General features: G+C 42.0%; 2 protein-coding genes across 2 annotated transcripts; both read right to left on the bottom strand.

Moving 5' to 3' along the window:
- Positions 1 to 922: 922 nt before the first annotated feature.
- Positions 923 to 14159, bottom strand: CDC27 (cell division cycle 27). The gene is made up of 14 exons (XM_031557046.1): positions 14009 to 14159; positions 13682 to 13896; positions 12937 to 13051; positions 10790 to 10923; positions 10276 to 10375; positions 9444 to 9651; positions 8169 to 8338; positions 7354 to 7506; positions 6339 to 6547; positions 5994 to 6111; positions 5490 to 5618; positions 4569 to 4643; positions 3499 to 3679; positions 923 to 2332 (listed from the first exon to the last, which is right to left on the bottom strand). The coding sequence occupies exons 1-14, from the start codon at positions 14030 to 14032 to the stop codon at positions 2250 to 2252; spliced, it is 1914 nt and encodes a 637-aa protein (XP_031412906.1). The 5' UTR covers positions 14033 to 14159; the 3' UTR covers positions 923 to 2249.
- Positions 14160 to 15576: 1417 nt separating this feature from the next.
- LOC116217481 (cell division cycle protein 27 homolog) lies at positions 15577 to 21677 on the bottom strand. The gene is made up of 4 exons (XM_031557030.1): positions 21651 to 21677; positions 21099 to 21174; positions 17929 to 18076; positions 15577 to 15692 (listed from the first exon to the last, which is right to left on the bottom strand). The coding sequence occupies exons 1-4, from the start codon at positions 21675 to 21677 to the stop codon at positions 15626 to 15628; spliced, it is 318 nt and encodes a 105-aa protein (XP_031412890.1). The 3' UTR covers positions 15577 to 15625.
- Positions 21678 to 26484: the final 4807 nt, after the last annotated feature.

Genomic DNA, 26484 nt, shown 5'->3' with positions numbered 1-26484 from the left:
AACAAAACCTTATCAATTCAGCACTAATTGCACGTAGCTATCTAGAAGGTGAATAACAGCATGGTCAGATTCCTTTAAAAAAAAGCTCATTTAAAGATATGATGTACGTGTAAACGTGGGGACAGATGTAAGTATTAAATCTTCAGTGAGCATCCAACATCCCAGCTCAGTTCATGACCGTTGTGCAATTGCTCCAATGGTCACAGAAGGGAAGGAGCCCCCTGGCTTCTCAAGCCTCGGGTCCCCAGCTAACAAGCAGCATTTCTTAGGGGACGTCACAGCAGTAGTTCCTGCTGTAAGGCTGGAAAGGAGACCAAACAAGCAGTGTGCCATTCTGGGAGCGCTCGGTGTTTCTCTACACACACACAGAAAGACTCACCTGCTGCAGCTGAGAAGCTCCCAGGGATGAGACTCAATATTTGTGCTAAGAAAATGGATTGGGAACCAAGAGGATGACTTCATTGCAGGAGCACAGACAGGTGCTGCCTGCTGACAAGGAGGGAGGAGGGTGGCGGTGGCCACAGGTGAGCCAAGAGCTCATGTGAACCTCACTGCGGGCAAGGAGCAACTCCTGGGGAATGAGAACACAAGATCCACAGCCCTCAGCACACGGCAGAGCACAGAGCTCCAGCATTCCTCACATTTCAGGATCTTAATGGTGCTGGGGACGCTCAGCTCACTTCCCTCTGCTTATCCCCCTGCTTCCAAACAACACAGAGGTATTCCTGAGCTGCACTTGTGGGTTATTTCTCATACAATAAAGGTGTCCCTATGACTCACAGGAGCAAGGAGCTGTGATGGGGCACAGTGCAAGGCAAGGCTGTGGTTTAATGCACAAGCTCTAAAGGTAACCACACAACCCCTTAGAAGAGAGAACACTTGAAAAGAAAACAACAAAAAGATCAAAACTGATGACAACAAGTATGTTGCTATGAAATTTATATCATTCCCAATTTATTATGCATAAATTGCTCTTTAAAACTGCTTTTATCATACACTTTCTTTATCATCACTGCATAAAGGGCACCAATTGTTGCTGCAAAACACTACAGAGAAAGATCATTTTGGACTCAGTGTGGCACAGCTTTCTTCTCACAGAAACAGCCTCTGGGAGGAGGGAAGGGGGGGGTCTATATTCCTATAGTGAGAAAGTACTCCAACAACCTTAAAGAACAGACTTAAAAAAAAAAAACAACAAAGAGAGAATTGCACATTTCTGCACCTTCTTGGACCACACATTACAAAACAGTTTAAAAAGGATACGATCTGAGGCAATTATCTGATGCATTTGACTGTAAGGTTCTGATTGCATTAAGGCTTCCGTGGTCTTCCCCATGGATTTGCTCAGCAGCACGCAGTCACTGCAGGGAAAGGGCTCAATGGTTCCACATTAAGTCATATCTACATTTCTCTCTTGGTTTTGCCCTTTATTAAGGTTTATTCTCACACCAGGAAGAACAAATCAAGGGGTATATGAAAAAAAAAAAGTGAAGCAATGAATTGCTGACTTGTTTCTTTAAAGTACAAAGTAAATACATTTTAGAAACTAGGTGAATAAATTAATTCTTGGTTAGAACATGAAAGCGTTCTGTGAAAGCTGTGATTCTGCACTGTGATTCTCTTGCTACGTTCCCACTCCTGCAGGTTTGCACTCTAATAGGGACATAATAGGGACACAGGATATCTTACGTGGTCTGACAGTCCCAGTCCTGAGCACGTGAGCTCTGTTTGTTCACTGGAGACGCTGCAGCTTTAAGGTCATTTACATTCCCTGGCATTTAAGTTACACTACAATATGCAAAAAGTCTTTAACAGCATTTGTCAACACTGTCCTCAAAGAACTTGGAAATGAAGTTCAGCACTCTGCTTATCAAGAAAGAACCAAACTAAGACACATTTCTGGGGAAAGAACAAGACACTGCTTCATTAGTACTGTCCCCACATCTACTGGCTTCGTTACAGCAAACCACAAGTCTCTCTTTCATGATATTTTTCCAGCAAAGGGGAGTCCAAAAATAGCATTTCCTCCTCAGTCACTTTCATAAGTGTGTAAGAGCCAACTAGTCAGACTCAGCAGCAGCCCAATATTGCACTGCCATTAATTCTGTGCAGTCTGAGTGGTTACTCATGGTGTCAGTGGAGAATCATGACAATGCTGGCTCAGTGATGTGAAGACCCAGGACGCGAAGGAAGGGGAGAACACAACAGTACCAGTCACACACTCAAGCCCACATACTGGCTCTTGGAGGTTAAAATTCATCACTTTCAACTGCATGGAGCTGTGTGTCATCTGCATCCGTCATGCTGCTCTCTTGGGATTCGTCTGTGCCAACTTTGAAAAGAAACAGAACACAAAAGTGGTCAAAACTTCTTTACAGTTCTTCCACAGCCAACTGCAGCACACTGGAGCACAGCAATTGTTGGTACCTCATCAGCAATGTGAAACTGAGTTCCTCCCTTCCCCTCAAAATGCTTCAGAGCCATATGGCTTTTTCCTTGTAATAAACTGACCCTTGCCAGCACAATACAGTTGAAATAAATGCATTTAGAAAGGAGTTAGGATCACGAGATACAAAAACTTGCAGTCTCCTTCATTCAATGGATGCTCACGTGTTACCCACATCAGAGCATTGTGATCACTCCACTTACAATCAAAATGCATTTTACCTAAAACAGTGTCCCAGTGCCCACCTTTTCTTTCAGTTATGTTTACTGGACAGGTTAACCCCAACTCCCACCCCACTGCTTTGTGACTCGGCTGTCACCGAAGTTCCAGTACTCTGTCTCCATCTTCTGGTAAGAAACAAACTCAGCCCAATGTGCACCACGGTAACCCAACCACAACAGCAGGGGGAAAAGCCTGGTACTTCAGGAAACGCAGTGCAGGACAAGCTTCCACTTGTAAAGCACACTGTAACAGGATCATTAAGAATTACTATGATAGACACCCTTACAACTTTGTCAACTGAAGATTTAGGGATGTAGAACATAGCATATGTTCATTAAGAAATTTTGCAGAATTCCTTTATTTTCGCCTTTGGAGGGAAATAATCACGTTCCTTATTAGTTTTATTTTCTATCTTCTTTCACATCAAAGAGGTCGATATTGATGGCTATCCATTCCACAGTGCCATCTACGCTTCACCGCAATTCAAGCTCATAGTAAGAGGTTAGAGAGAGGGGAGAACCCCGAGCCACCCCTTTCTGCAGGCTGTGGTGTATTTGGGAGCACGTGATTCAAACAAAACTCCTCCATTACTTTGCCTTTGATGGTTACCAGTTGGTCAAAGCTTTTTAACCAACATCCAGTTCAACCAACCTCTCTCAAAGCCTCTATGGATCTTTCAGTTACATGGAGAACGAAGAACCTCTGGAGCTCTTGCTGAGCAGTGGGCTCTGATTGTTAAACCTGGAATTCTTCCTACTCACAGAAGGACAGGAGGTGACTCCTCAGTGGAAACACCTTGCTGAATAACAGAGGGTTGCAAAAATACAAACCTGATTCGTAGGGATAACATTCACTGATTTGCTCTTCTTGAGTTATTGGCTCCTCATCATCTGGAAGGTAACGTTTATCAATAGCCTCTTTAATTTGGTTGTTGGCTCCTTTGGGATCTAAGTCCATTGCCCATGAGAAATTCATTAGGGCCAAATGAGTTTGACCCAGCTTTTTATAAACCTAAAATAAAAGCATGAAATGCTACACTTACAAGTTGCTGCTTGAAAGGCTGGACAACAAATGTAGTAAGGCACAGTTAACTAACATTTATGAGAAGCAGTAGAGTAGATTCAAATATTTATTATACAAGTCCAAAGGGAAACAGCAAAAGTGTGTAGAAAAAGTGCACAAGTGTTTCTACGTAAGTGCCAAAACTTAAATGAAGTGATCAAATGAAATTAGCAGCCAACAGATTCAAGAACATAAGGAAGTGGTTCTTCAGATGTAATTTAAGCTTTGGAACTCCTACAGCCTCATTAAGATTTCCCACTTCCCAAACTGTTATAGAAGGATATCGCCTTCTGTAACTCTCCTGGGAAGGCCAGCAGCTGAAACAGACATTGAGGCTATTGATGGGGAGTAAAAGCACTCCACAGACATTTATACAGCACTTCTGATGAAACATTAATACATTTGAAGGTGGTTCAACATTTTAGTATCTCTGGGCCTAAATAACCAACACAGCTGACTGATGGACAGACTAGCCCAGGAAACTAGCTATTGCACCTCTTTTCAGTTTAAGATCTTGACAAAGATCTATTTCTTGCTTTCTAAAACGAATTCTTTCAAGTTGACAGGCGTAAAAAAAGACAACAGGAGCTGGGGTTATCTTCTCTTGGGTAGTTATAAAAATAGTCTGAGGTTGCTCTAGTCTTTTGAGGCTGAAAGCAGATATGCTAGAGAGTTGTGAGATTATATGTAGCAAGTTTCATTGAAGGCTTTGTGAGTTTTTAAAATACTGCCTCAAATATGAACAGCTTGGCAACAGGCATCAAATTTTCTCATTAAGCAGACATTTCTGCAATGAAGGATAACAAAGTACTTACAAAGACAGTGAAGTTTCACCTACCTTTCCTATTAAGAAGTAAACAAGAGACTCTTTGGGAACAATCTGTTTCAGTTCTTCAAGTTCTTGTAAAGCAGACTGAAAAGAAAGAAAAAAATTAGCACAAGCTGGCAGCGTGCAACCAGTCATTGCATCACTGAACTGCAATTCAGTGCTGATGTGAACCTTGAAATTTACATCCAGCACAGTGCACTACAAACAACAGTATGGTCTCACCCAAAGTATCTCAAGGTTTTTTTTTTTTACATTAGTTTCTCAATTAAGACTATAGAACACTATATCCCAATTATAGAACACAGAGCAAATTAGGTCTCCTACACTAACATCTAATTTTTTTCCTGCTCACATTTATCCTCTGCTTTCGACTCATAAAAACAACCTACAAGTGGGCACTTTGCCTACTCCTTAACCCTAACCCTTCTTATATTTAATTGGTTAAGTTATGAATTTTCAAAACATGTTGTAGATGAAGTTTTTCCTATGTATGTTCACACTTCTGAAGCAAGGTTTCAGAAGCCAGACTACCAGACTTGTTTCTGTTGGCCACAGAGTTCAGACCAGAGGACAAGAGTCCCTGGAAAGACAGACTGTGGGAAGATCAAACCCACCCATAAACAGGGTACAAATCAGCAGAGGGATCAGAACAAAACTGTTTGGCCTCCCATTTTTCAATTGATGATACAGCCTTTCAAGTAGCAGGTTCTCATTGCTATAACCTGTTAGGACCCTCAACAAAAACCAACACATCTGTTGTCTTCAGATTTTGTGATGATCAAAAAACAAATCTACCTCCCCCTCAGTGAAGGTGGCACTTATTGAAACAAATGCTTTGTTAGCTGCTCTGCCTGCTTATGTTGCAGACTGCATTCACCCCTGTAGCAACTGAAAGATAATTTAAGGTTGTCTACATGCATCAAATCTTACCTTGTACTTCTCATTTGCAAACAATACAGAAGCCCTATGGAATTTGCATAGTGGGTTCTTGGGGTCAATGTTAATAGCTTTGTTTAGAGTATCCAAAGCCTTTTCAGATTTTTTCAGTGCGTGTTGTACCTGTAACAGAACAGGAATAAAATCTTGAAAGGGGAAAAGAATAAAATAAATTTGACTGGTAGATGTGCTGCTACATTTACTGACAACCTGTTTCTACCAAGTCTTAAAGAAACCAAGCTTTCTCACAGGCAAGCTTATGCTATCAGGTTGAGTTGGCAAGTCATTTCAACACTGGCTAAAAGCAACTGGAGGAGGGAGAGAAGAGGACTTATTTTCTGACACAATCCCATGGTTATTCATTTATGCAATAAGATCCTCTAATAGGTCCTCTGAACTTTGTTTTGTTTGTTTTTGCACTTCAAGTTCAGGAAGACTGCAGGTGAAGTACAGAGGCAGATTAGAACATAAGGAGAGAGCTGAGTGCAATCTACTTACTACTCCAATGTGACACAGTAAGACTGAGCTCTGAGGATTGATATCAAGTGCTTTCTGGAAATGCATTTCTGCTAAACTGAATTTTTCCTGTTTGTAATAAATCATTCCCAACCCATACCTGCAAAAAGGAAAAAAAACACATTAGTAAGAGTGCATGTTAAACAAACTTTCATCAGCAAATATGAACTGGTAGAAGTGGCACACAGATTTACTATTTCATCAAGGGTAAGAAATGACTGTATGACATAAAAATTTTCACAAACTTCACAGCAACATTTGCAGCTTATTTCTCTCCAAAAGGTGCTCCGTATCACAGACAGCAGAAGGGGAACGAATAAGACTTACCATGCATTATAGTGTCTAGGATTGACTCTGATTGCGTTCCTAAAACAAGCTAGTGCTTTGTCTAGCTCTTCTGTTAACACAAATTCGTGCCCCAAAAGGGTGTAGGCGTAAGCATAGTTTGGATCAACTTGAATGGCTCTCTGGAAGAACTTGATTGCAATGTCATGCTCTCGTTGCAAACTGAAGCAGTTCCCTGCAGCACACCACGCCTGGCAAAAAGCATCCCAAAGTTAGCAGACAGTTTCATTTTACAACCCACAGAACGACCGAGTTTGAGCTAAACAGATCTGTCACTGATTTATGCAATTACATGTCACTTCCTACTGGATTATAAATAACAGTTTGAACAATCCTGACCAGTTGCTTCACTAAGTTTTCCTTCCTCTAGTACATGAGAGTAGAAAGACCTGAACAGGTTTCTCTCCAGCAGAAAATCCCAGACTCCACAGTTTTCTCAACTGCTAAGAGCAGATTTATAATCCCTCCACACACACACACACACACACACTTACTACTTGTACTGGGGCACACATTAAAATATGACAGCCTGTTTGCTATCTCATGTGTATGCTATACAACCACACTCTGCAGTTCAATGGACTTCAGCATAAAAATATTTTCAAAAGAATGTTGCACAAGTACAGAAAATACAAGTGCCAGTGAACTACAGCACTTAGAAGGTGGATCAGAAAAAACATTCCTTATGTTCACACATTGGCATCAGTAGGAACAATCGATCAACCCGTGATCTTTCTGGATTAACAATGGCAATACAAATTTAAATAACCATTAATAGATTGAAGGTTTCAACCTGCCCCAAATAAGCTGATATTCTAATGCCAAGCAGCCATTTCAGGCATCATCAGTTTGACAGACAATCCTGCACCTCCCTTTCCCGTTTCACCACATAGTTCTCAAGTGAGAATGAAATCCTAATCCAGCTCCAGTCCAAGTTCTGTTCCCTGTCACTGACTGTGCAGTTACTCATCTCACTGAGCACCACAGCATTCTGTACCTCTGGTGAGTTTTTATCCATGTCTGTTAAATCCTTTGAAAGAACTGAAAGGGCAACATCTTTCTGCAGATGCCACAGCGTAGTTGAATAGATCTCCATGCCTTCTACTCTGTAGTTTTCAATCCTCCTCACTTCTGAAAATATCCTTTCAGCCTGAGAAAGGAAATGAGAAATCAAACTTACAATTCCACCCACCCAAGCAGTGCACACAGATCAAAGTTAAAGCCTCATATGTCCAGACTGAGAATTCTTTGCTACGCAATCATATGATGCGGAGCTACAAGTCCTGCTGTATTTTTATCTTCCCCTCCATACAAAGGAAATGAACTACACTCCAATACATTAGGCCAAGCAGAACTCCAGCTGCCCTCCCAGCTTGTGACTCCTGCAGGAAACAAGCACCCCAACTACCAGGACAAAGAGAGAAGGAAAGTTGAATGGCTGGATTCATCTCAGCTGCCTGCTTCTGTACTGAAGCAGTTTGCCATCACTTCAGCTGTACAAACGCAGTCATTCCCCAGGCTGCAAAGGGAACCAGATCACTGATGGGATCTGCATTAACTAAATAAGCACGGGGAGAAGAACACCTGGTTTTGGAACCCAAATTATTTCAGTGATATTATTTACAGCACTGCAGTACAAACAGCTGCATCAGCACAAGTGAGGGTGAAAACTGGGAGAGGCAAAGGGAGAACCCCACGACTGGACACAAGAGGCAATAAATTCAGCATTAAATAGAAGTCTGAAGCATAACTCAACTTCAGGAAAGAACGACTACAGACACAGATTCAAAACCAACCACACGCAGTTCCTACCTGCATGTATTCTGCGAGTTCAAAGTAAGCTCTCCCAATTTGGCACAGCACCCAGCCAGTGTTGTAGTGGTGAGAGGGCAAATGGCTTAAAATATTGATCGCTTCTTTGCAGTTGTAAGAGCACAAGGCTAAGTAACCTTTCCCCATGTCACGAAGAAGGCTCATCAAACCTTCTAGGAGAAAAATACAATAAGTAAAAATGGAAAATAGATTGCTGAAACTTATTTACTTGAAACAGCTAATCATCCCCATCAGCTTTTCACTGTGGCACTGCTCCCAATTTTGCATATGAATATCTTCCAAGAGTCCTTAAGCAGGCTTATCCACTCTTAATTCACAACACAACATTGTAAACTGCAATGGAAGTCAGGTATTGACAACTTCTTAAGCCAGCAACAGAACACTCAGGAAGAGAGAAATGGTGAAGCTCAGAAGTGGATTTCTGCACTTACACCAACAACTCAAACTTATTTTCTTTTTTTTTTTTTTTAGGTTTCAGTTTCCACATGTCTGGTATCCATGGACACACGTGCTTGCTGCCTGGAAACTTTATGGAGCCAAAAGAGAGGAATTCAACAGTTTGTCTAAGATTTTGTCAAACTGGACAAAGACTTGTGCTTAAACAAATGGGAAATAACAAGGGAGAATAGACAACAAACCCAACTTTGAGGGAAGAGAACTGAATTCCTCATACTTTGAATCAGTTTCCAAGGTTCCTGCCTGAAAACATCTTAAACACTCATAAGAACCAGAGTCAGATTCACTCACTGTCACTTTTTTCCATCCTATTATTTCAGTTGTTCTCTGTAAGTTAGCTGGAGTATACTGAATTCAATCCATCTTGATAATTATAGAAAGGCAGTAACTGCAGGTTGACTGAAACATAACTAAAGCAATTTTCCCCACCCACTAAACTAGAGGGAGCTTATAAGCAGGAGGAAGAATGACTTTACGCACAGCAGACAGTGCTAGGACAAAGGGGAATGGCTTTAAACTGAGAGAATTAGGCCAGATGTGAGGGGGAAATTCTTTACCAGAGTGGTGAGGCCCTGACACAGCTGCCCAGAGCTGTGGGTGCCCATCCCTGGAGGTGTACAAGGCCATGGAGGGGCCCTGAGCTGCCCGTGCTGCTGGGGGGCAGCCAGCCCACAGCAGAGGGTTGCAACTGGGTGGGCTTTGAGGTTCTTTCCTACGCAACCATACTATGATCCCATGATTAAAAAGATGGATCTACAAAGTTTGACCTTACTGAAGTCTGATAACATTCAAACAGACCTGCTGCTGCCTTCTGTAGCGTAAAAGCCTGGATCTGTGGTGTAACAGTAGATATTTTCCCTTCTGAAATGATAGAAGAGTCCAGTTTCGTAATTTCCAAGCTATCATTTATGTTTGGCTGAGTTATCCCTCCCTTATTTGTTTTACTTTTTGTTTTCCTGTTTGCAATCTTAGGTGGAAACTTCATTTTTAATTTTTTGCTATTTTCCTGCAAGCAAAAAGAACAAAAAAGTTACACACGTACGAGAAATTATTTCAACTTAACATAATCAACTTGCAAGTTTAATAAGAACATATTTATGCCTCTTCACAACAGTGCCCAGCTGTTCTACTTTTGAACTCAGTTACAGACACCTCCCAGCTCCATTGAATGCTATGTTTAACAGCAAACATTCACATATTAACCACAGTCCACAAGCATTTGTGCTCTGAAGTCCTGCTCCATTGATTAAGGAGCAGAAAACCGACAAGAAAAAAGTACAGCTTGCTTTTAGAGCAAAGCAAGCAAGGCAGTTCTTAAATAAATATATCCACACAACATAGCCTCTTGTCAAATGGGTTGGCAGCCAGCAGCACCACTGCACTTGTCATCCCAGCATACATCTTTGTTTTTGTTCATGATGCCCTTCTTCCCACTCCTAGTGGAGCACTCTTGAGAATGAAAAGAAACATATGGCATCAAGACATGTTTCATACAGCCTGATATGAAATATCAGTTCTGCTCATGGTAGAGATTAGGAACAAACTGCTATGATTGATGTGCAGATGGGGAAACTATTAGTGGCATGAGAAGGAAAGCCCCTCAAAAAAAAAAAAGCATGGATTCTGTTACCTTTGTTGTGGAGCTATCACTAGTAAAAAGGCGAGAGCTTCTTCGAGGCAGTGAGTTTGGTGGAGCAGCAATTGTTGGGCTCAATACCTGAGGTGTTGTACTGAAAACAAACAGCACATTAAAGCTAAAGTTTTTGGTTCCATTAGTTTGAAACAAAAAGAAAACTGTTTTATTGTTGTTTTAAAGAAAAATGCTCAAGTACTCCTACTGGAAAGGGATGGAAAAAACCCACCTGCCTGTTGTGTGTTAAGAACATGAACACAAAACTTCCTGTCTACCTTGTTGTCTATTGATGACGTTTTCCTAACTGCCAAGCAGATTTAAAACAAACACCACCCATCACACAGGAGCCTTCTAACCACTCAAGTCATTCTCCCCAACAGAGACACTTCCTCATCCAAACCAGAATCCCGCAGGACTGCCCACAAAGGATGGAAAAATCAAAATAATTCCTAAATCCTCCAGAAAGAAGATGTAAAAGGTAACAGCAAGCTGAGAGATTTTCTCTTCTTACCTTGTCTGTGGACCAGAGCTCTGTGTTTGTGCAACGAGGATTGGAGTGACCTCCCGGCTATTTCCACTCTGGGAGAAGACTGATTTTGTTCCAGCCTGGCTGATCCTGGTGACCGCCTGCATAACACGAAGTTTCTACAGGTTTGTTATTATGTCACTAAGAAATCTCAATTCTCGGTTCTATCAAAGCAAATCCCTTCTGCCTACTGAACAGTGCCCAGAGGAAAAGTATTTCCACAAAGGTTTCCTCCCCCCCAGTTGTAAGGAGAACCCAAAGTATTCCTCATTCTCTGCCTGAAAAAGCTGCCCGAAACACAACTTCCCAAAACTCCGTGCACATTATTTGAAGACACGAAATCTCCATCTAGTGGCAAGAAACTACATTAAGTGCTTGTGCAAGAATAAAAGGGAATTCAAAAGTATCACACTTTAAGTTCCTTAACGTGACTGAATCTGAGTGCTCAGGAACAAGTTCACAAAGAAACTAGTTGTCTACAGATTTGTTTGTTCACAGAAGCCTAAGTCCCATCTCTCTGCCCCATTCCAGGGACACTAACAGCCAACTCTGGTGGTCATGTAGAAGAGATGCTTTTTAAAGGCACCAAATTGCAAGTAGGACCAACAGCAGCACAAGCAGCAACAGCTGATGGATTATCTGACTCATGAAGGTTCTGTCCTTCCTTTCCTTCTCGATGCCTTGTTATCAGAGGACAGCTGAGGCAGCCAGCATGCAAGCTTGCCCACTCAGAGAGGAAATCTTTGGATCAATCCTGACGTTTCATTCATTTACGTAGGTGTTTCCTAGGAAACCTTGTCCATTAAGTCATGCACATCCTAGCCACAGCTACAACAGTGTTAGCAAACTTGGCAATTTGAAGTGAAAGTGGACAAGTAATTATTTACATTGGACAAAGCATGCATCAGAATTCTAAGCTAGTTATTAAGTGTTTGTATTTAGGGACTAGCAGAGATCCACCTGCAGAAAGCATTTGCAGAGACCAGTGAAATTCACATCATGGGGCTCTTGTGGCACACCTAGCAAAGTGACAAAGGAGCAAGAAGGACCTGATTTCCTGAAGCCCTGCATCTATCATACAGCACATCTGAGATTAAATGCAGGGGAGTACTACAGCAAAAAGGCACATGCAACTTCTGAATTTAATAATACATGGAAGTATCCTCAGGTTTTGTTTTTAGAAAGGAACAAATGGTTCCTTAACTGCCATCAACATTCCACCTCTCTTTTGTCACTATGGCAACTATGATAATTTCTTCCTGAATAAAAAAGATAATTCGTAGTTTCTTCTAGACATGATTTAGCCAAATGAAACAGCACTCTATCAGTCAGCTCCCCATGGACCACCAGCAGTATTTTGATTAGATCTGCTGTAAACTAGAATTCAGGAACTGTTTGCAAGCTGACTTGAAGCTTATTTGAACTTATCTCTGAAGATACCTACAATAAAGAAAGAAATGAAAGTGAAAACTTCAAGTTCTGACTGCTTTCAGACTCCAGCTGGCACGTAAGTTTCAAATCCTTCACAGTTCAGCTGTTATTGTCCGTACATTCCTGCTGGGCTGCAGGAGGACAGAAGTGATGGCATCTGCCCCAGGTTGTCCCTCAGGCCTGCCAAGCAACACCAACGAGGCAGCCTGCAGATAAATGAGTGTTCAGGGGCAGGAGGAAGGGCTTGATTTACTACGAAGAAAGGACTCTTCATTAGGACTCTTGCCTGTCTTCACAGAACTTTGGGAAAATGAAAAATATTTGTTTTGCTCTCTAAAGGAAGTGACAGGATGAGTTGAAAACATTTACAACACGCTGTTCGAAATACAGCTGCTGTCTTCCTTGCTGCCTTATTCACTCAATTGAAGAGAAAAGTTTTTAAAATAATAAACTTTTTGTTGAGGCTTTGGGAACTGTGAAACTCTCACTACTTCAAAACAGACTATTTTAAAGGAGATTTCGTTTCAACTGACATTTCTTAAAAGGTTAAAAAGTTTTGCCAGGGAGATAACTGGCCAATTATAGTCCAATTGAAATACTCATTTACAGTGTTTGGCTTTTTTTTTTTTGAATCTGCATAATGGATTCTCCTTTTAAAGTACACCAACAGAACAGCAATTGCATCCTGGAACACAAAGTACCTTCTTTGAAGGTGCTCCTGTGGATGGCACATCAATTACAGAAGAAGAGTTTGTGTAGTTTTGTAAATAGGATCCATCTCCAGGGCTTGGGGTTTCTAGTGGCAAAATTCCAAAGCTGAGAACAAAATGAAGAGCAAGTGTTTAAGTCCAAAATATTAGGCCATAGAATCAGACCAATTCTGTGGCCAAAGCACAGACCCAGATTATCAGCTTCACTTCACTGATTTAGGTTAACCCCTGATATCTTACAATCTATTCTCATCTGTGTTCTTGAACTTGAGGAATAAGAACACAGAACTTTCTTTGCCTCCCTGCAAAAACAAGTAATAAATACAGATAACCCAAGTATTAACAGTTGTTTATATAACTAAAACAGCATAGAAGGAAAATTCCTATATTTACATGTTCTTTAGAAGAGAGACACTTTTCCAGGAAAGCCTTAAAAGCAGCTTCTCCTAATAGTTTTAAAGAGCACATATCTTCTCTGGAATAAAAACTTTTCCAGTGTGAATGCAGCAATAGGAAACAGTGAATCAAGAGCTCTTCCCTGTTCTAGTCATAAAATACCAGCTGCTTGTTTAAAGAACAGAAGAAATGAACACTAGGGCCAAGAGAGTCATTGAAGTTGTTTTGCTTCTGCAGCACTGTTCATAATGCACTATCAGCAAGTCTTGTGTTGCACAACACAAACCAAACCCAGCAGAAGAGCAGCTAACTGTAGAAACAATCAGTCAGAAAGGCTCACCTTGGAGTTAGTGGGCTCAAAGCAGCAGGTCCTCCCAGTAAACTTCGCCCAGTTTTTGGTTTATTTTGAGCCTGTTTTGACAAGATGGCAGTTCCTGACCCAAGAGGGACAGCATCTGGTGAAATTACAGCTGAGTCAATGTAAGACATAGAGGAATCTGTGTTCAAGGAGGAATATTTTGCATTGGAGGATTCTAGGTTGATCCTGTTCAACTCCTAAAAAAAAAAAAAGGCAGCTTTTAGTTACCCATGCAGTATAGCTTCTAGTTCATATTGTAAGGTGAAGCTGGAAGGACTGCTTGAATACAATGATTATAGCAAAACTCACAATTGTGTCTTGCGGCGTTTCCATCAGGACAGTCTCAGGCTGTCTGTGGGATATGTTGTGATTAGACACCAACGTTGTGCAAGTGTTAGGCAGACAGCTGCTGAAGTTCTGTAAAGATGTTAATTTAAACGTTTGGTCGGGGTCTGGTTTTTCACCTGCAAGATTGGAAGGAGATTTGAATAGAGTCCTTCCTCAGTTTACGTGCTGAAGATTCAAGATGAATCAAGGAGTGTTCTTTAGAAAGAGTGCATTCTTGTTTTGTTATTTTAAAAGCCCTTGCACAAAAACCAGAAGTGCACTTCCACTGCAAAACTCTGGACAGTTTTATCATTTAATTCAACTGAAGTTATTCTCAGAAGCATGGTTTCCCAGGGTATCCTAGCTGCAGGTATCAACACATGTGGTATTGTTAAATCCAAAATGTAACAGACATGAAAACAGAATGAGACAGAAGCTCTCAACACGGGTAAAGCATTTTAAACCCATTATTACACATAAAAACACTCCTGAAGAATTCCGCTGGCATTTTCCTTACTAGCTTTGGACAGGGAGTAAAAATACATGTTGTTGTGCAGTGATGGCAAATTGGAAAATGTGACTTAACCAGAAATGTAGAAAACATCTTCCTTAGGAAGACAGCTCTGCAGACCTACCTATTTCACACAGCGATTCAAAAGGGGACCAGAGGAAAGGATTTAAACTAAGGCTCTTTTGGTAACATTCTGATCCTTTGGCAAGCCGGTCTGTCTTGCTGCAAAAAGAATGCAACAGTTTATAAGGAAACTTAAGAACAGAACCTTTGTTTGAGATGCTCTCTGGGAGAATTGAAAACAAAAACATGTTAAAGAGTCACAGCAACATTCCTCATTTTTTCAAGCCACAGAAACAGAGCAATATTGAGTTATCTGGCACAGTTGTGCACAGGTGGAAGCTTAACACAGTCCATGGAATTACTTAAGCACTGGCATGGTTTGAAAGTTTTCATTTTTTTGTTTTAGAAAGGTGCTGTTCTTGTTAGCAGTTTAAAAAAATCTTCTTAATCAAAACTTTTCAAGTTAAGCTCAAGAACTTTTCAAGTTCGACTCTTCACAGTTAAGAAAAATTGAAGTGGTAACACTGGGAAACAGATTTTGAGAGCTTCTCTTCAGGAATATTACAGACCAAAACTTAAGCTGTAAGAACGTGACACTTAAATACATGTTGAGCATACAAGAGGGAAATCTGTTTTCAGGCACTCAGATGTTCTGGGTAGAAGAGAAACCATGCCTGCATTCCTAAGCTAGATGGTTTCCATAACTATCTGTCTGCATCTATCATTCTTTCATGCAGGCAGCATGGCCTGGCCCCAGAACTGACATTTCTATCTCCTGTATTGGCTGAATTTTTACTTATTTTGGCTAACATTGATTTGATCAAAAACAAAACCCCATCACTATCACCACCCAAACCCTGGGCCTTAAAAGATAAAGTGAACAAAGGAGCATTACCAGTAGACATGTCCCAGTAAGGAGAGCGTAAAGCACGCAGAGTCACCGAACTCCGTGACAATGTCATCATGGCTTTTCTGTTTATTCAACACTCCACCAGATAAGATCTGCTCTCCTTCTGCAAGCCTTTTTAAAAAACAAGAGGTTTAAAGGGGTTACAAGGCTCACAGCACTGGCAGTCCAGTGTTTTCACCCTGCTGCAAACAAAAACAGAAATCCACTGTCAGTGGTCACAAGTTTCAAACAATGTACAAAATAGTTTCTGCAAATTAACATTAAGTAATTGATTCCTCTTGCAATGTGGAGTATGCAGTACTTGGGAGCCCAGTATTTCCACTAGGGAAAAGAAAAAAAAAAGAAAAATCCCCTACCACTCCAAAACTAGCAATGCATAATAGGCTCTTTTGGGGAGGTCATGCTCTAAGGGAGAAGCAGCCTTCACTAAGATGGTCAGAGGGCTGGAGCAGCTCTCCTATGAAGAACAGTTGAGGGAACTGGGCTTGTTTAGCTTGGAGAAGAGAAGGCTCCAGGGAGACCTCATTGTGGCCTTCCAATACTTGAAGGGAGCGTATAAACAGGAGGGGAACAGCTGTTTGTGAGCATTGATAGTGATAGGATAAGGGGGAATGGTTTTAAAGTGAGACAGGGGAGGTTTAGGTTGGATATGAGGAGGAAGTTCTTCACACAGAGGGTGGTGAGGCACTGGAACAGGTTGCCCAAGGAGGCTGTGGATGCCCCATCCCTGCAGGCATTCAAGGCCAGGCTGGATGTGGCTCTGGGCAGCCTGGGCTGCTGGTTGGTGACCTGCACACAGCAGGGGGTTGGGACTGGACGATTGTTGTGGTCCTTTTCAACCCAGGCCATTCTGTGATTCTATGATTCCAGGAGCTCCATCTTTGAAGGTGTTTTACCTAAAACACCACTCAACTTGGCTTTGTTTCCCAGCTGAGAAAAGCAAGCTGTAAGGCTCTAAGCTCTCATTTCATAAGATCCAACACTGGGATATGGCATACTTGGCATCTGAATGCCTTTGTTTCTTTCACAATCTCCTCCTGCCTTCACATGAAATCACATTCATTTGCAGATGCTCTCATCAATGCAGACCACTCTCCCAAGAAAATGAGGCACATTTCTATAAATGTAAGTGCCAGTCTAATTTAACTTCTGAAGAATCTTCAAGAAATCCCACCTACCTAACTGAAATCAGCTAAGCAGTGTTGTACACATCCAGACTTTGTAAAAGCAGAGGAGAACAATCAGCTTCAAATTTATTCTATGGGACCTTCCCAAGCAGAGCATTAATGTGATTTCCCTTTCAATAGAAGATGCAAAGAAACCTGTATCCTAGTAGCTTCAAGAGTGCTAAAACAATGTCAAAACAAATGCAATAAAACAAGACTTCTCTGCTACTCTTACAAAATCAGAAGATTTGCCTGCTAAAGAAAGCATCAAAGAAGAAAGAGCTGCTCCAAGAGACCTGTGTTTTGGTTACACATTGCAGATAGGATCATGACTGCCACCAAAATAACCACATCACTCTACATCAAACTACACATTTCACCACCCACTAAAGAAATGAACCTTTTTCTTTTGGGTAATTGAAAGAGAGCCTTTCTAAATGGGAGAAAACCCACACATCGAACCCTGGAATACAAGCTGTCATGTAGGAAAAAAAGACTTAATCTTTTGCAAAGAACCCAGCAGTATTAAAAGGTCCTTGAACAGAAGTTTCTCCCTCCTTTGGTACCTTACTCTCTCCATCTGCAGCTCAGCCAGGCATTGTTTCCTACACTGGAGCTGCAATAGCCCTGAAGGTCTACACAGAGGCAAAAACACCTTCAGTAACAAACTCTGGGCATTAGGGAGGGGCTGTAGCTCGAGCTATTTCATTTATGTGCTCTTACTGTCAGACTTAGCAAGCAGTAGCAAAGTATCTCCCTGCTTACACCTCATTTGAAATGGAATCCAGCTGTTTTGTTTGCTTGTTTTCAGAAGAGATTTTTTGCCTGCCATCTTCTCCCCCCCATCCACTCCCAGCATTAACTGGGTAACAGGAGCAAGCTTACTGTCTGAGGGAAGTGGCCTGCCCATTAAATCCTACTGGAAACACTTAATGAAATAAGCCAGAGCATCACAGAAACACCAAAGCAAAACAATCACTTGTCTGCCTGAGCCATCTCAGCAACCAATCCTCTCTCCCCTCCCCTTGAAAACTCCTTTGCAGGTTATTTGAGACCTTCTGGAGGTTTCTGCAATATGGGCTATTGCTCATTAGGTCCATATCTGGAAGCAACATGAATTAAACTGAAAATTATCTTTAGAGTTGGAGGGCCAATAAATCACTAGTTCACATGCTCTGACAGCTACAAAAGAGAAAGTGAAATGAAAAAATGCATTTGTAACCCTGAAACAGAACACAGAGGGTTCACTTACTTGCTGAGGTCAACACAACATTTTGCAAGCAGGTATTTACACTGTGGAGTAGTACAGCTGTGTCCCTTTAGGAGCCTGTATGCTTTATATGCCTTTCCTGAGCGGTAGTAACACGTTGCCAGCAAAAACAGTGCTTCTTCTGAATGTACTAAGAGAAATAAAATGAAAACCATCAGTTGGTCATTTAATACAGCGAACTGGTGGGAGCAGAACGGAGCCAGGAACCAGATACAAGAAAGGAAGTAGTAACATTAGAGAAATTCATTACCCACTGAAGTCTATTTCTTTATCTGTCAGCATATAACCAGCATCCACGTGCTGCTTTCTTGCATAGTCATACCAACTCAACATCTATTGTTGTAAGAGAACTTTGATCCTTCTGGCTACCCACTTAAACAAGCATTAGCCAGCTGCTGCTGAAATAACAGCAAGCCAAGCAGAGCTGTTACTTCTAGTAGAGCAGAAGTGCTTTAACCTGTTGGCCACACCAAGTTTGGGCTCTGAGTGTTACCAGCAAGCACCCACCAGTAACCCTTGGCAAAGAGTTGAGCTGCACATGAACACTGGCACAACCATGGCTGTCCTGAAGAGCTTCCCCTAAGGAAGCCAACTTCAGCTTAAGCAGCCTAACTAATGGTTCTAATCCTAATTACAGGATTGAACTTTCCCTATCTGCAATGTTACTTCTGCTGCTTTCCAAAAGCATTTGACTGTGTCTTTTGACATGATTTACACAAACAGATTTTTATGATCATTAAAATAAACCACTTACCAGTCACCTGTTCTGCAACGTTAAATCTTTTCCTTTCCACTGCCTATAATTATTTAATCACCATCAGGGCTTACAAGTACCATTCAGACGCTTTGTCTCATGTTAGGGACAAACCCTCCTCTAAATCTTCTTCCTAAAGCTGAACTGCTACAGGTTTCTAAATTCTGAAAGAACTGTTCAAGCTTCAGGACAAAATATCAGAGCAGAAAGCTAGAGTGATCAAGACACAATAACATTTTCTATGACAGAAACTCGAATTGTTTAGGATGAATCATGTCTGCTTCCATACTTCTTCCACTGCGGAGCTGTATTACGTACTGCCCTGAGAATGCTCTATTCAAAGAGCTGGAGCTGGCATCCAGGTTTAAAAGGCTGAGGTCAGACTCGCTGATTGTACTTGCACTTGCAGTATAAAGGACAGAGCAGCTAATCCCTCGAGTAACTTTGAAACCTTACTGTATAATTGTCAGCTGAAACTTAAAACACCAGAACTCACACATCTGCGAGGCAGCAGTGAGCCCTGCCGTGCTGTGCTGTCAGCCTGAGCAGTAAGCTATGGCTGTGTGAACTATCCTCACTTCTCATTCCCTCTCCCAGTTTTTAAGTGGTTGAGCCCTGTTCTTTGTTCACCACTAAGCCACGAAGCATTTCATGTCAAAGAAAGGCGGCCTACGAAGGCGACTCTCTCAAGTGTCCAATTAATTAAAAAACTGATATTACTTCACGTTAACAAGCAGATGGAATTCAGCACCAAAATCAAGACAGTTGTGAAGTTTCTTTTTGTACTTAGAATCCTCTACAAAAATCAGTAGGAGCATCCCACAGAAACCTCTTGGGGAACTTACTCAAATCCTTTGCTCCACTGAACACTATTTTAAGGGTCTGTCATCACCTGGACAGTAACAAGAGAAACTGAAGGCCCAAAGGGAGAACAACATTTCTTTAATCTTATGCTAAAAACTCCAGGAGATCTTTTTGATAATTAAAGTTAAATCAATTATTTTATCCACTAACTTAACACACTTCTGTGGCTTGGGACTTGCTCGGGACACCTGATGTCCCCACAAACACAAAGTGCAGAACTTAAAGCTCTTCTGAGGGTAAAAACCTACTGCTGTTATGGAATCAGTGTATTTGAGCTCAGCACCTTCTACTCTGCAGCATAATTACTGTACCCAGAAGCAAGGTGTTTGATTAGCAGTTAACTGCTTGAGTCAAGGGACAGCAAGCTGCTCGATCTCAGCACTGCTGGCCATTGAAAAAAAAAATCTGTCTGAAAATCTCTGTAAGAGTATTATCCTGCAGAGATTTCTGCAGCAGCAGAATATGACAACATACTGACACAAAGTGGACTCTGTTTCTGTGTACTTGGCAATTACTTTCCATCTAGCATCTTCCTGGATCTCAGAACGTGCTTTGTTCAGTGGAGATGAACACAGAGCATGGGACAGGTTATACCATTTGGTTACAACGTAAGCTCAAGTTTTGCTTAGCCTGAAAAAAATGAAAGTGTGTTTGTTATTTGATTGTTAAACGTTATGTTGGTGTTTTTTTTTTTTGTTTCCTTTTTTGTGTTAGTGATTAAGGGTCAATAGCTTCCAAACCAGAGAAAACTGAATACCAGTATCAAAGAGGAAGAAGCAGAGAACAAAAAGCTTATCTGAGGTCACGGAGTAAAAGATAAGGAAGAAAACAGACTACAATAAAAGAAGGAAGTTGGTCTTTGAAGGACAGAGGAGAAGCATGGATTCATTCTGCTGCTGTGCACAAGGCATCCTAGAACTGACAGCACTACTCCTGGCAATTCCACAGGAGATGCTTATTTCATGTTCCAATGCTCACTGTCTCCATTTTCCTCTATGCTCTTTTCTCACGCCCACAGAATTCTTCCAGCTAAGACACTGACACAATCAGTGCATCTAAATGGGATTATTAGCACGAGGATAACTTGTGGAATGCATTCTGCACCTCTCCAAGACAACTTCAAGAACTGCAGATCTTCCAAGACAGCGAAAATCCCATTGGAGAGCACGTAGCATAATGCAAACGTCACACTTAGAACACCCAACTCTGAATTTAATTCAGAAGGAAGCTTTACAAACAAACCAATAACAAATAATAAAAATAGAAAGCACTACTGTTACATTATTTGATTGGCAATCCTGCCAGTGGCAGGGTGTCGGGATCAGCTATCTCTGAGGTCCCTTCCAACCCAAGCCATTCCATGATTCTATGCTTTCCCAATTGAACTGAGAAGCATCCTTCAGCTTTTCCCAAGCAGAAAGTTAAGCTTCATTCTAACAACAGGAGTAGGACAACGCAGGACCAGAGGCTCAGAATCTTAAATCAACACTGAAGAAACATCTCGTTCATGTTTGCAAAGCACATCAGTACTCACCTTCTGCATATAACCTTTCTGCGAGGAACACTGCGTCGCGGTAAGCATAGTGGTTAAGTGCTTGCCATATAGCAGCCTACAAGACAAGAAAACAAAGAGCCTATATTTAGAGAGAAATTTAAGAATGCACAACTCATTAGCTCTTACTGTCAGAAGGTACAGCTCAGCTTTGTTTCACTGGAGTCGTAAGAAAGTTCAGGAAAAATATGCAGCCTTTTGTTACTTCAACTGTTAGCAAGGAGATTAGAAATGAGACAACCATCTCAGCACCGATAGCACGACCCAACCTCACAACACAGCTGTTTCTCACTGGTTACCTTATACCACCATCTGTAAGTCTCAACCAGAACACACCTCCACCTGTTTCAGTTTTAGCCTAAGGGAACATGGATTACTGCAGACCACCAAATCACACAACCAGGAAGAACAAAGCCAGCCCCCAACTTTCTAGCACAGCACCATTCTGCTCTTGGCCTAAGGAACAAAAAAAATAATCAAGGGAGCCCAACCTATTTTAATGCATCGTGCATAAGCCCATTTAAACCATCTCACCTTGAGGTGTGACAAACTGAAAACCATCAGGACTAGGAACCCTGCCAGGCTGTCAGTACAAGCCTGCTGATGGTTAAGCACATGAAGCACGAGTGTTCTCCGTGATGAGATGCTGGCTGGGGTGACCCACTGCTTCTTACTGCCATTTGCTTTGGGTCCTTGCTTACCACTTGCTGCCACTGATGAGGGCTGGGGTATCACACAGGAATGTGTGCAATGCAGTGAGATGGACAAACAGATCCATGCAGACACATGAAAGCTATTTAACTTCTGCGTTTTGCTCGTGTACGTAGACTTGGTCAAATATAGGTATCTGCATGAGGGTACCAATATTCCTTGTTCATGAACACCAAAGTTTAGTGTGTGGAGCTGTTAGCATTCAACCCTTAAGATGATATTACTCCAGCAAAACGCAAATTAAATGCAGATACAGGTGCACAAACTCTGTGCACCACTGGAATAGCTGCCATAATTACTTGTATTTCATTGCTATCAGCCGAGCTAAAAGCAAAAGCTGCCCTGCAAGAGGATGCAGAGGGCTGGAGTACATCAGCCTCGTTACACCACCCGGTGATTTTCCTCAGATCAGATGAAAATATCTTCAGGAAACGGGTAGGGAGGAAAAAGAATCCCTCATAACATTTGCTTGGTCCTTCTCCCCATCGCTACCAGCTGTGGTATGTGTGCTTATCAGAGGTACGACAGCCTGGTACCAGGACTGCAGCTCCAGTTCCCAGCAGCTTCCCACAGGCCAAACTGCCATTTTGCAGCAGTTTTGTTATAACTGATCCAAACAAGAGCTAAACTGATGAACTCAAGGCTCTGTGGTCTAATACTTCTCCTATATTTATATGTAACTGCAAACACGAACAGAACCTAGATCCCAATACCACAGACATCCAAAACTAAGATTAAACTCTCAGAGAGAAAGAAATAATGAATGCTGTCTCCAGTAAGAAATATAAGTGCCAATTTCACATTTCCCCCCCCCCCAAACATCACAAACTGTTACATGGACCATATGCTACTTCTTGCAACGCAAACTTGACAAACTCAGGGTGTGAAAAAATGTGCGAGTTCTCCTTCAGGGAAGCCTACACAGTCTTTATGAACAGCACACACCAGAGTTCCCAATTGCTGTATAGATATTTTATACATCACCTCCACAGAGGTATTTTCTCTTTGGTCAGGAGGTCCCAGCTGTACACTTAAAATCAACAGGTACTTTAAGCCCATGTAAAAATCATTAATTCTCTGCAAATTATAATGCAAAGATGTTATTTCTCTCCACTTGCACTCCGCACTTCAGATAACTTCAGCCACAGCATCTGCATGAGCTGTTTTTACCTTGAAAAGCTCCAAGGCTGTGCACTGCTGTGGCACGAGAAGTACTGAACAAAAGAGTGTTAAAATCTTTCAGACTAAATCCAAGCTAGGGCAGCTCAAGGTCTCCTTTTTCCTCCTGCTCTCCAAAGCAGCTCTTCCCTCACCCAGCCACAAGTGGCATTCAGATCAATCTAGCCAAGCAGAGCCGTCCTGGAGTTAAAAGCACTGTCTCGGCACACATACAAAACAAAGGGATGGGGGTGGTGGTGGCAAAAAAAAAAAATATATATATATAAATCAATGTTATCTGCCTTCCCAAACAAGAGCAAGTTGCCAGAAGATCTTGCCAAAGGCTGAGAGGGGACCCAAGTCATTCTTGGCTAAATCACAGCCATGTTATACAAGGTATGCTACACACTGGCTCAGAGAACAAGCCTTGCTGAGCAGAGTCCCACTGAATGCAAAAAGCCAGCTGGCAGAATCCCTCTTATGTAATAATAGTCATTTTGCAACTAAAAAGGTGCAAGTTGGAGTTGTGCCCTCAATGGGCTGATTCTGACAGCTGGATCCTCACATGTGCTGCCTATGGGGGTGGGGAGGGAGAAGGAGGTGGCAGGGATCAACCAAACCAGTGCAGTACTGATTTTCTACAGGAATAGCACAAGATAAAGCTCTAGCTTAGACAAACTACCAGAAAAAAGCATTGCTGTCACATCCTTTAGGAAGCAAGTTTGGGACTGGAGCATCACTGTCTTAATAGAGCAGTGGTTGAGGTTTTTTCTAGCTGAGGATCAATGCATCCACACCACAGTGCCACATGACAATTGCTTAAGTCAGACCAGAAGAGTGGTTTGAAGCAGAAACACTTTGGGGACATTTATCCAATAAAAACGACTTAATCCTGCAATGCTTTGGGGCAGGACAACCCAGTCTTACTTTCTTCTCTGCAGCAGTGATGAAATTTTACATGGATTGCACCCACCAGGACCCAAAGAAGCCATCTCGTCGGGGGTGTGAAAAGCAGCTGAGGCACTGTGGCTGTCATGTCTGCTCTCTGAGCTGCAAACAAATACAGACAGGAGGGAAGCTTCAAGTGCTTCGGAGTTTTACTTCCAGAAGAGGTAAATCTCCAGGCTCTGGTCACCCAGCCTCCTGAATATACACATCAATTTGTAAATGCAGAGCAAACAGGGAATTCCAAAACCACCACATCAGCTACAGCTCTATGGCAAAGCATCCTTGGAGTCAAAAGCAAGAAAATAAAAGCCAATTCACATGCATCCACCTTCAACCCAGAAGATCCTGTGCACCGTCCAAGCATCACTCCACATCTAACCCCCAAACCTCTTAAAGGACAAGCCCACACTTCTGACATTTACACAGCCTTGGGAATTACTTCCCAAGCTTTCCAACCTATTCCAACATGCCCAGCAACCACTTTCTACCACATTTTAACATTTGTTCAAGGTGAGGAGAGGGGAAGAGAGAGTTTCCAGTGACAGACTTTGCTATATTTGCTAGCTACAGAGACTCTGTTAAGTAATCAGACACTTATTGGTACTGCACACTTCCAGCCATGGCAGCAGTCTTGGAGTTCAAGCATCGTTTATGTGGGTCACAGCAGATGATCACCTTGAAAAGCTGAATTCCAAGGAAAGCCTTCATTTTGTTTCCATGATGTTTTTCAGAACTATTTGGAAGGCATCCAAACACACAAGAGATACAAGGCCTTGCATCTGAGCTGAAGAGATTTAAGCTGACCACATCAAGAAGTACAACAGTGGTCTGTTGTCTACATAAAATGAGTAAAAGTACTAGAGGTTGAGAGATTTAATAAGCTAACAGAAATCTAACCAGTCATTTTGATGTCTGTTAGGGTGTTTTATATAACTGAAATATCACACTTTTAAGACAACAGATTTCCAGTATTTATCTGTCAGACTTTGTGTATCATGACTACAAAGATGAGTTTGCCCTGGAATATCAGCCTTGTAGTCATCTGAGGAGCTGGGGGTGAAATGACAAACAGAGAACATCTCTGCAGTTACCAAAATGGGAAGTAGTGCCTACTTATTCAAGCATACAATCAAAAAAGTACAAATAAATAGAAAATCAGAGATAAATGCACAGACTCCAGCTAAAATGGGAACTCAAAAGCACAGTTTAGCCTTATTCAAGCTGTGTACTGCAAAATGGAGTCTGATGATTGGACACACAATATCAGTGCAAAAAGAAGCATGAGCTGGTAGAGAAAGCTTCTGCAGCACAGTGCTCACAGCTGTGGCACAGAGCTGGGGCATACAACTGCAGATCCAGGCACAACCAAATGCCAGCCTTGCTCTGGATGGTTGCACTGGCAACTTTCCTACCTTAAAAACTAACAGTACAACCAAGGCCACAACAAGTAACAAATCCTAAACTTATCAGCATTACTGTAAGCAGGGAACAGCAACAGCATTGCTGACTAAAAAGTTATTTGGCACGTGAAGAATCTAAATAGGTACACTCAATAAAGCAAAGGCCTACCAAAACTTTCAAGCAGATAAAAGCTTGAGAACAGCATTAGACAGCATTTCTACCAGGGAACTCTCAGAACAGCGAATACTTTCCTCTTGCTTAGTCTAATTAGCAGAGTGGTGAAAATGCTAAGTATTGTTTCCTGTCATTCCCTCCGAAAGGCATCCTTGCTTCCTTTTCTAACATAACCCCATGTTTTCCTAGAACACCCAGCTGCTAAAAAAGCAACAGCACAAATGCAAAGGTTGCAGCATTGCATGGGCAAGACCACTGAAGAGGAGATGCCCAACAGCTAAAATCATTCCTACCAACACGCTGCCCCTCGCTCTCTGAGCAGAGCAACAGAACAGCAGCATCACAAATGCAAGGCCCTGCTCTATGCGAGTGCCATCACTGCCTTCATCTCACGCAGGCAAGGTCAGGCCAGCAGGGTGGTGGTTTTCCACAGAAGTCCTTCCATCCTCTCCTCGTCCTCTTTTCCTTGAGGGGAGAACCAAAGCCAGACTCTTCACTATGCTTGCTACAGGAAATCATTTCTGTACTACCAAGATGCTTACAGCTCCAAAGATAACGAGAAAAATAAATGCATTAAGAGGCTAAAAATAAAAAGACAACATGAATGGGATTATGATACTGTTAGCAGAAAATTACACAATTAGAGTAATGCACATAAGGGAAAAAGGTAGGAAGAAATAGCCAATTTCTATTCTGTAAATCATGCCTTTGCAATGGGATGACTGAGAACGAGAGCAGGAAGCCCATCAAGGCAGGACACGAAATACAGTAGAAAAAAAAAGATTATGTTATTTTTTTTCTCCCGTTGCAGAGATACAAACTCTCCACGCCAACTCCTGGGGAACGAGGCACGTCCTCAGCTGGGAGCCGAGCACGTTTCGAAAGGAGACAGCGGCGCAGAGGTGAGCGAGAAGGGCTCAACAGGTCTCCCCGGGGAGCTGCTGGGAGCGGAGCGGCCCCGTGCCGCCTGCAGGGC

This window comes from Meleagris gallopavo, chromosome 29, assembly GCF_000146605.3.
Source record: "Meleagris gallopavo isolate NT-WF06-2002-E0010 breed Aviagen turkey brand Nicholas breeding stock chromosome 29, Turkey_5.1, whole genome shotgun sequence".
Classification (NCBI taxonomy): domain Eukaryota; kingdom Metazoa; phylum Chordata; class Aves; order Galliformes; family Phasianidae; genus Meleagris; species Meleagris gallopavo.
This window is presented reverse-complemented; position numbering and strand designations above follow the sequence as displayed.

Excerpts from the sequence above, each read along its gene's own strand:
- CDC27 (XM_031557046.1), bottom strand. The coding sequence starts at position 14,032 with ATGGAAACGCCGCAAGACACAATT. Across the intron at positions 10,924-12,936 it reads CAGGAGCACCTTCAAAGAAG|AAACTTCGTGTTATGCAGGC; the intron begins GTACTTTGTGTT and ends ACAAACCTGTAG. Across the intron at positions 4,644-5,489 it reads TTGCAAATGAGAAGTACAAG|TCTGCTTTACAAGAACTTGA; the intron begins GTAAGATTTGAT and ends CTTTCTTTTCAG.
- LOC116217481 (XM_031557030.1), bottom strand. The coding sequence starts at position 21,677 with ATGGTTTTCAGTTTGTCACACCTCAAG. Across the intron at positions 21,175-21,650 it reads TCAGTTTGTCACACCTCAAG|GCTGCTATATGGCAAGCACT; the intron begins GTGAGATGGTTT and ends CTTGTCTTGTAG. Across the intron at positions 15,693-17,928 it reads TGTTGTGTTGACCTCAGCAA|CAGGGTGAAAACACTGGACT; the intron begins GTAAGTGAACCC and ends TTTTGTTTGCAG.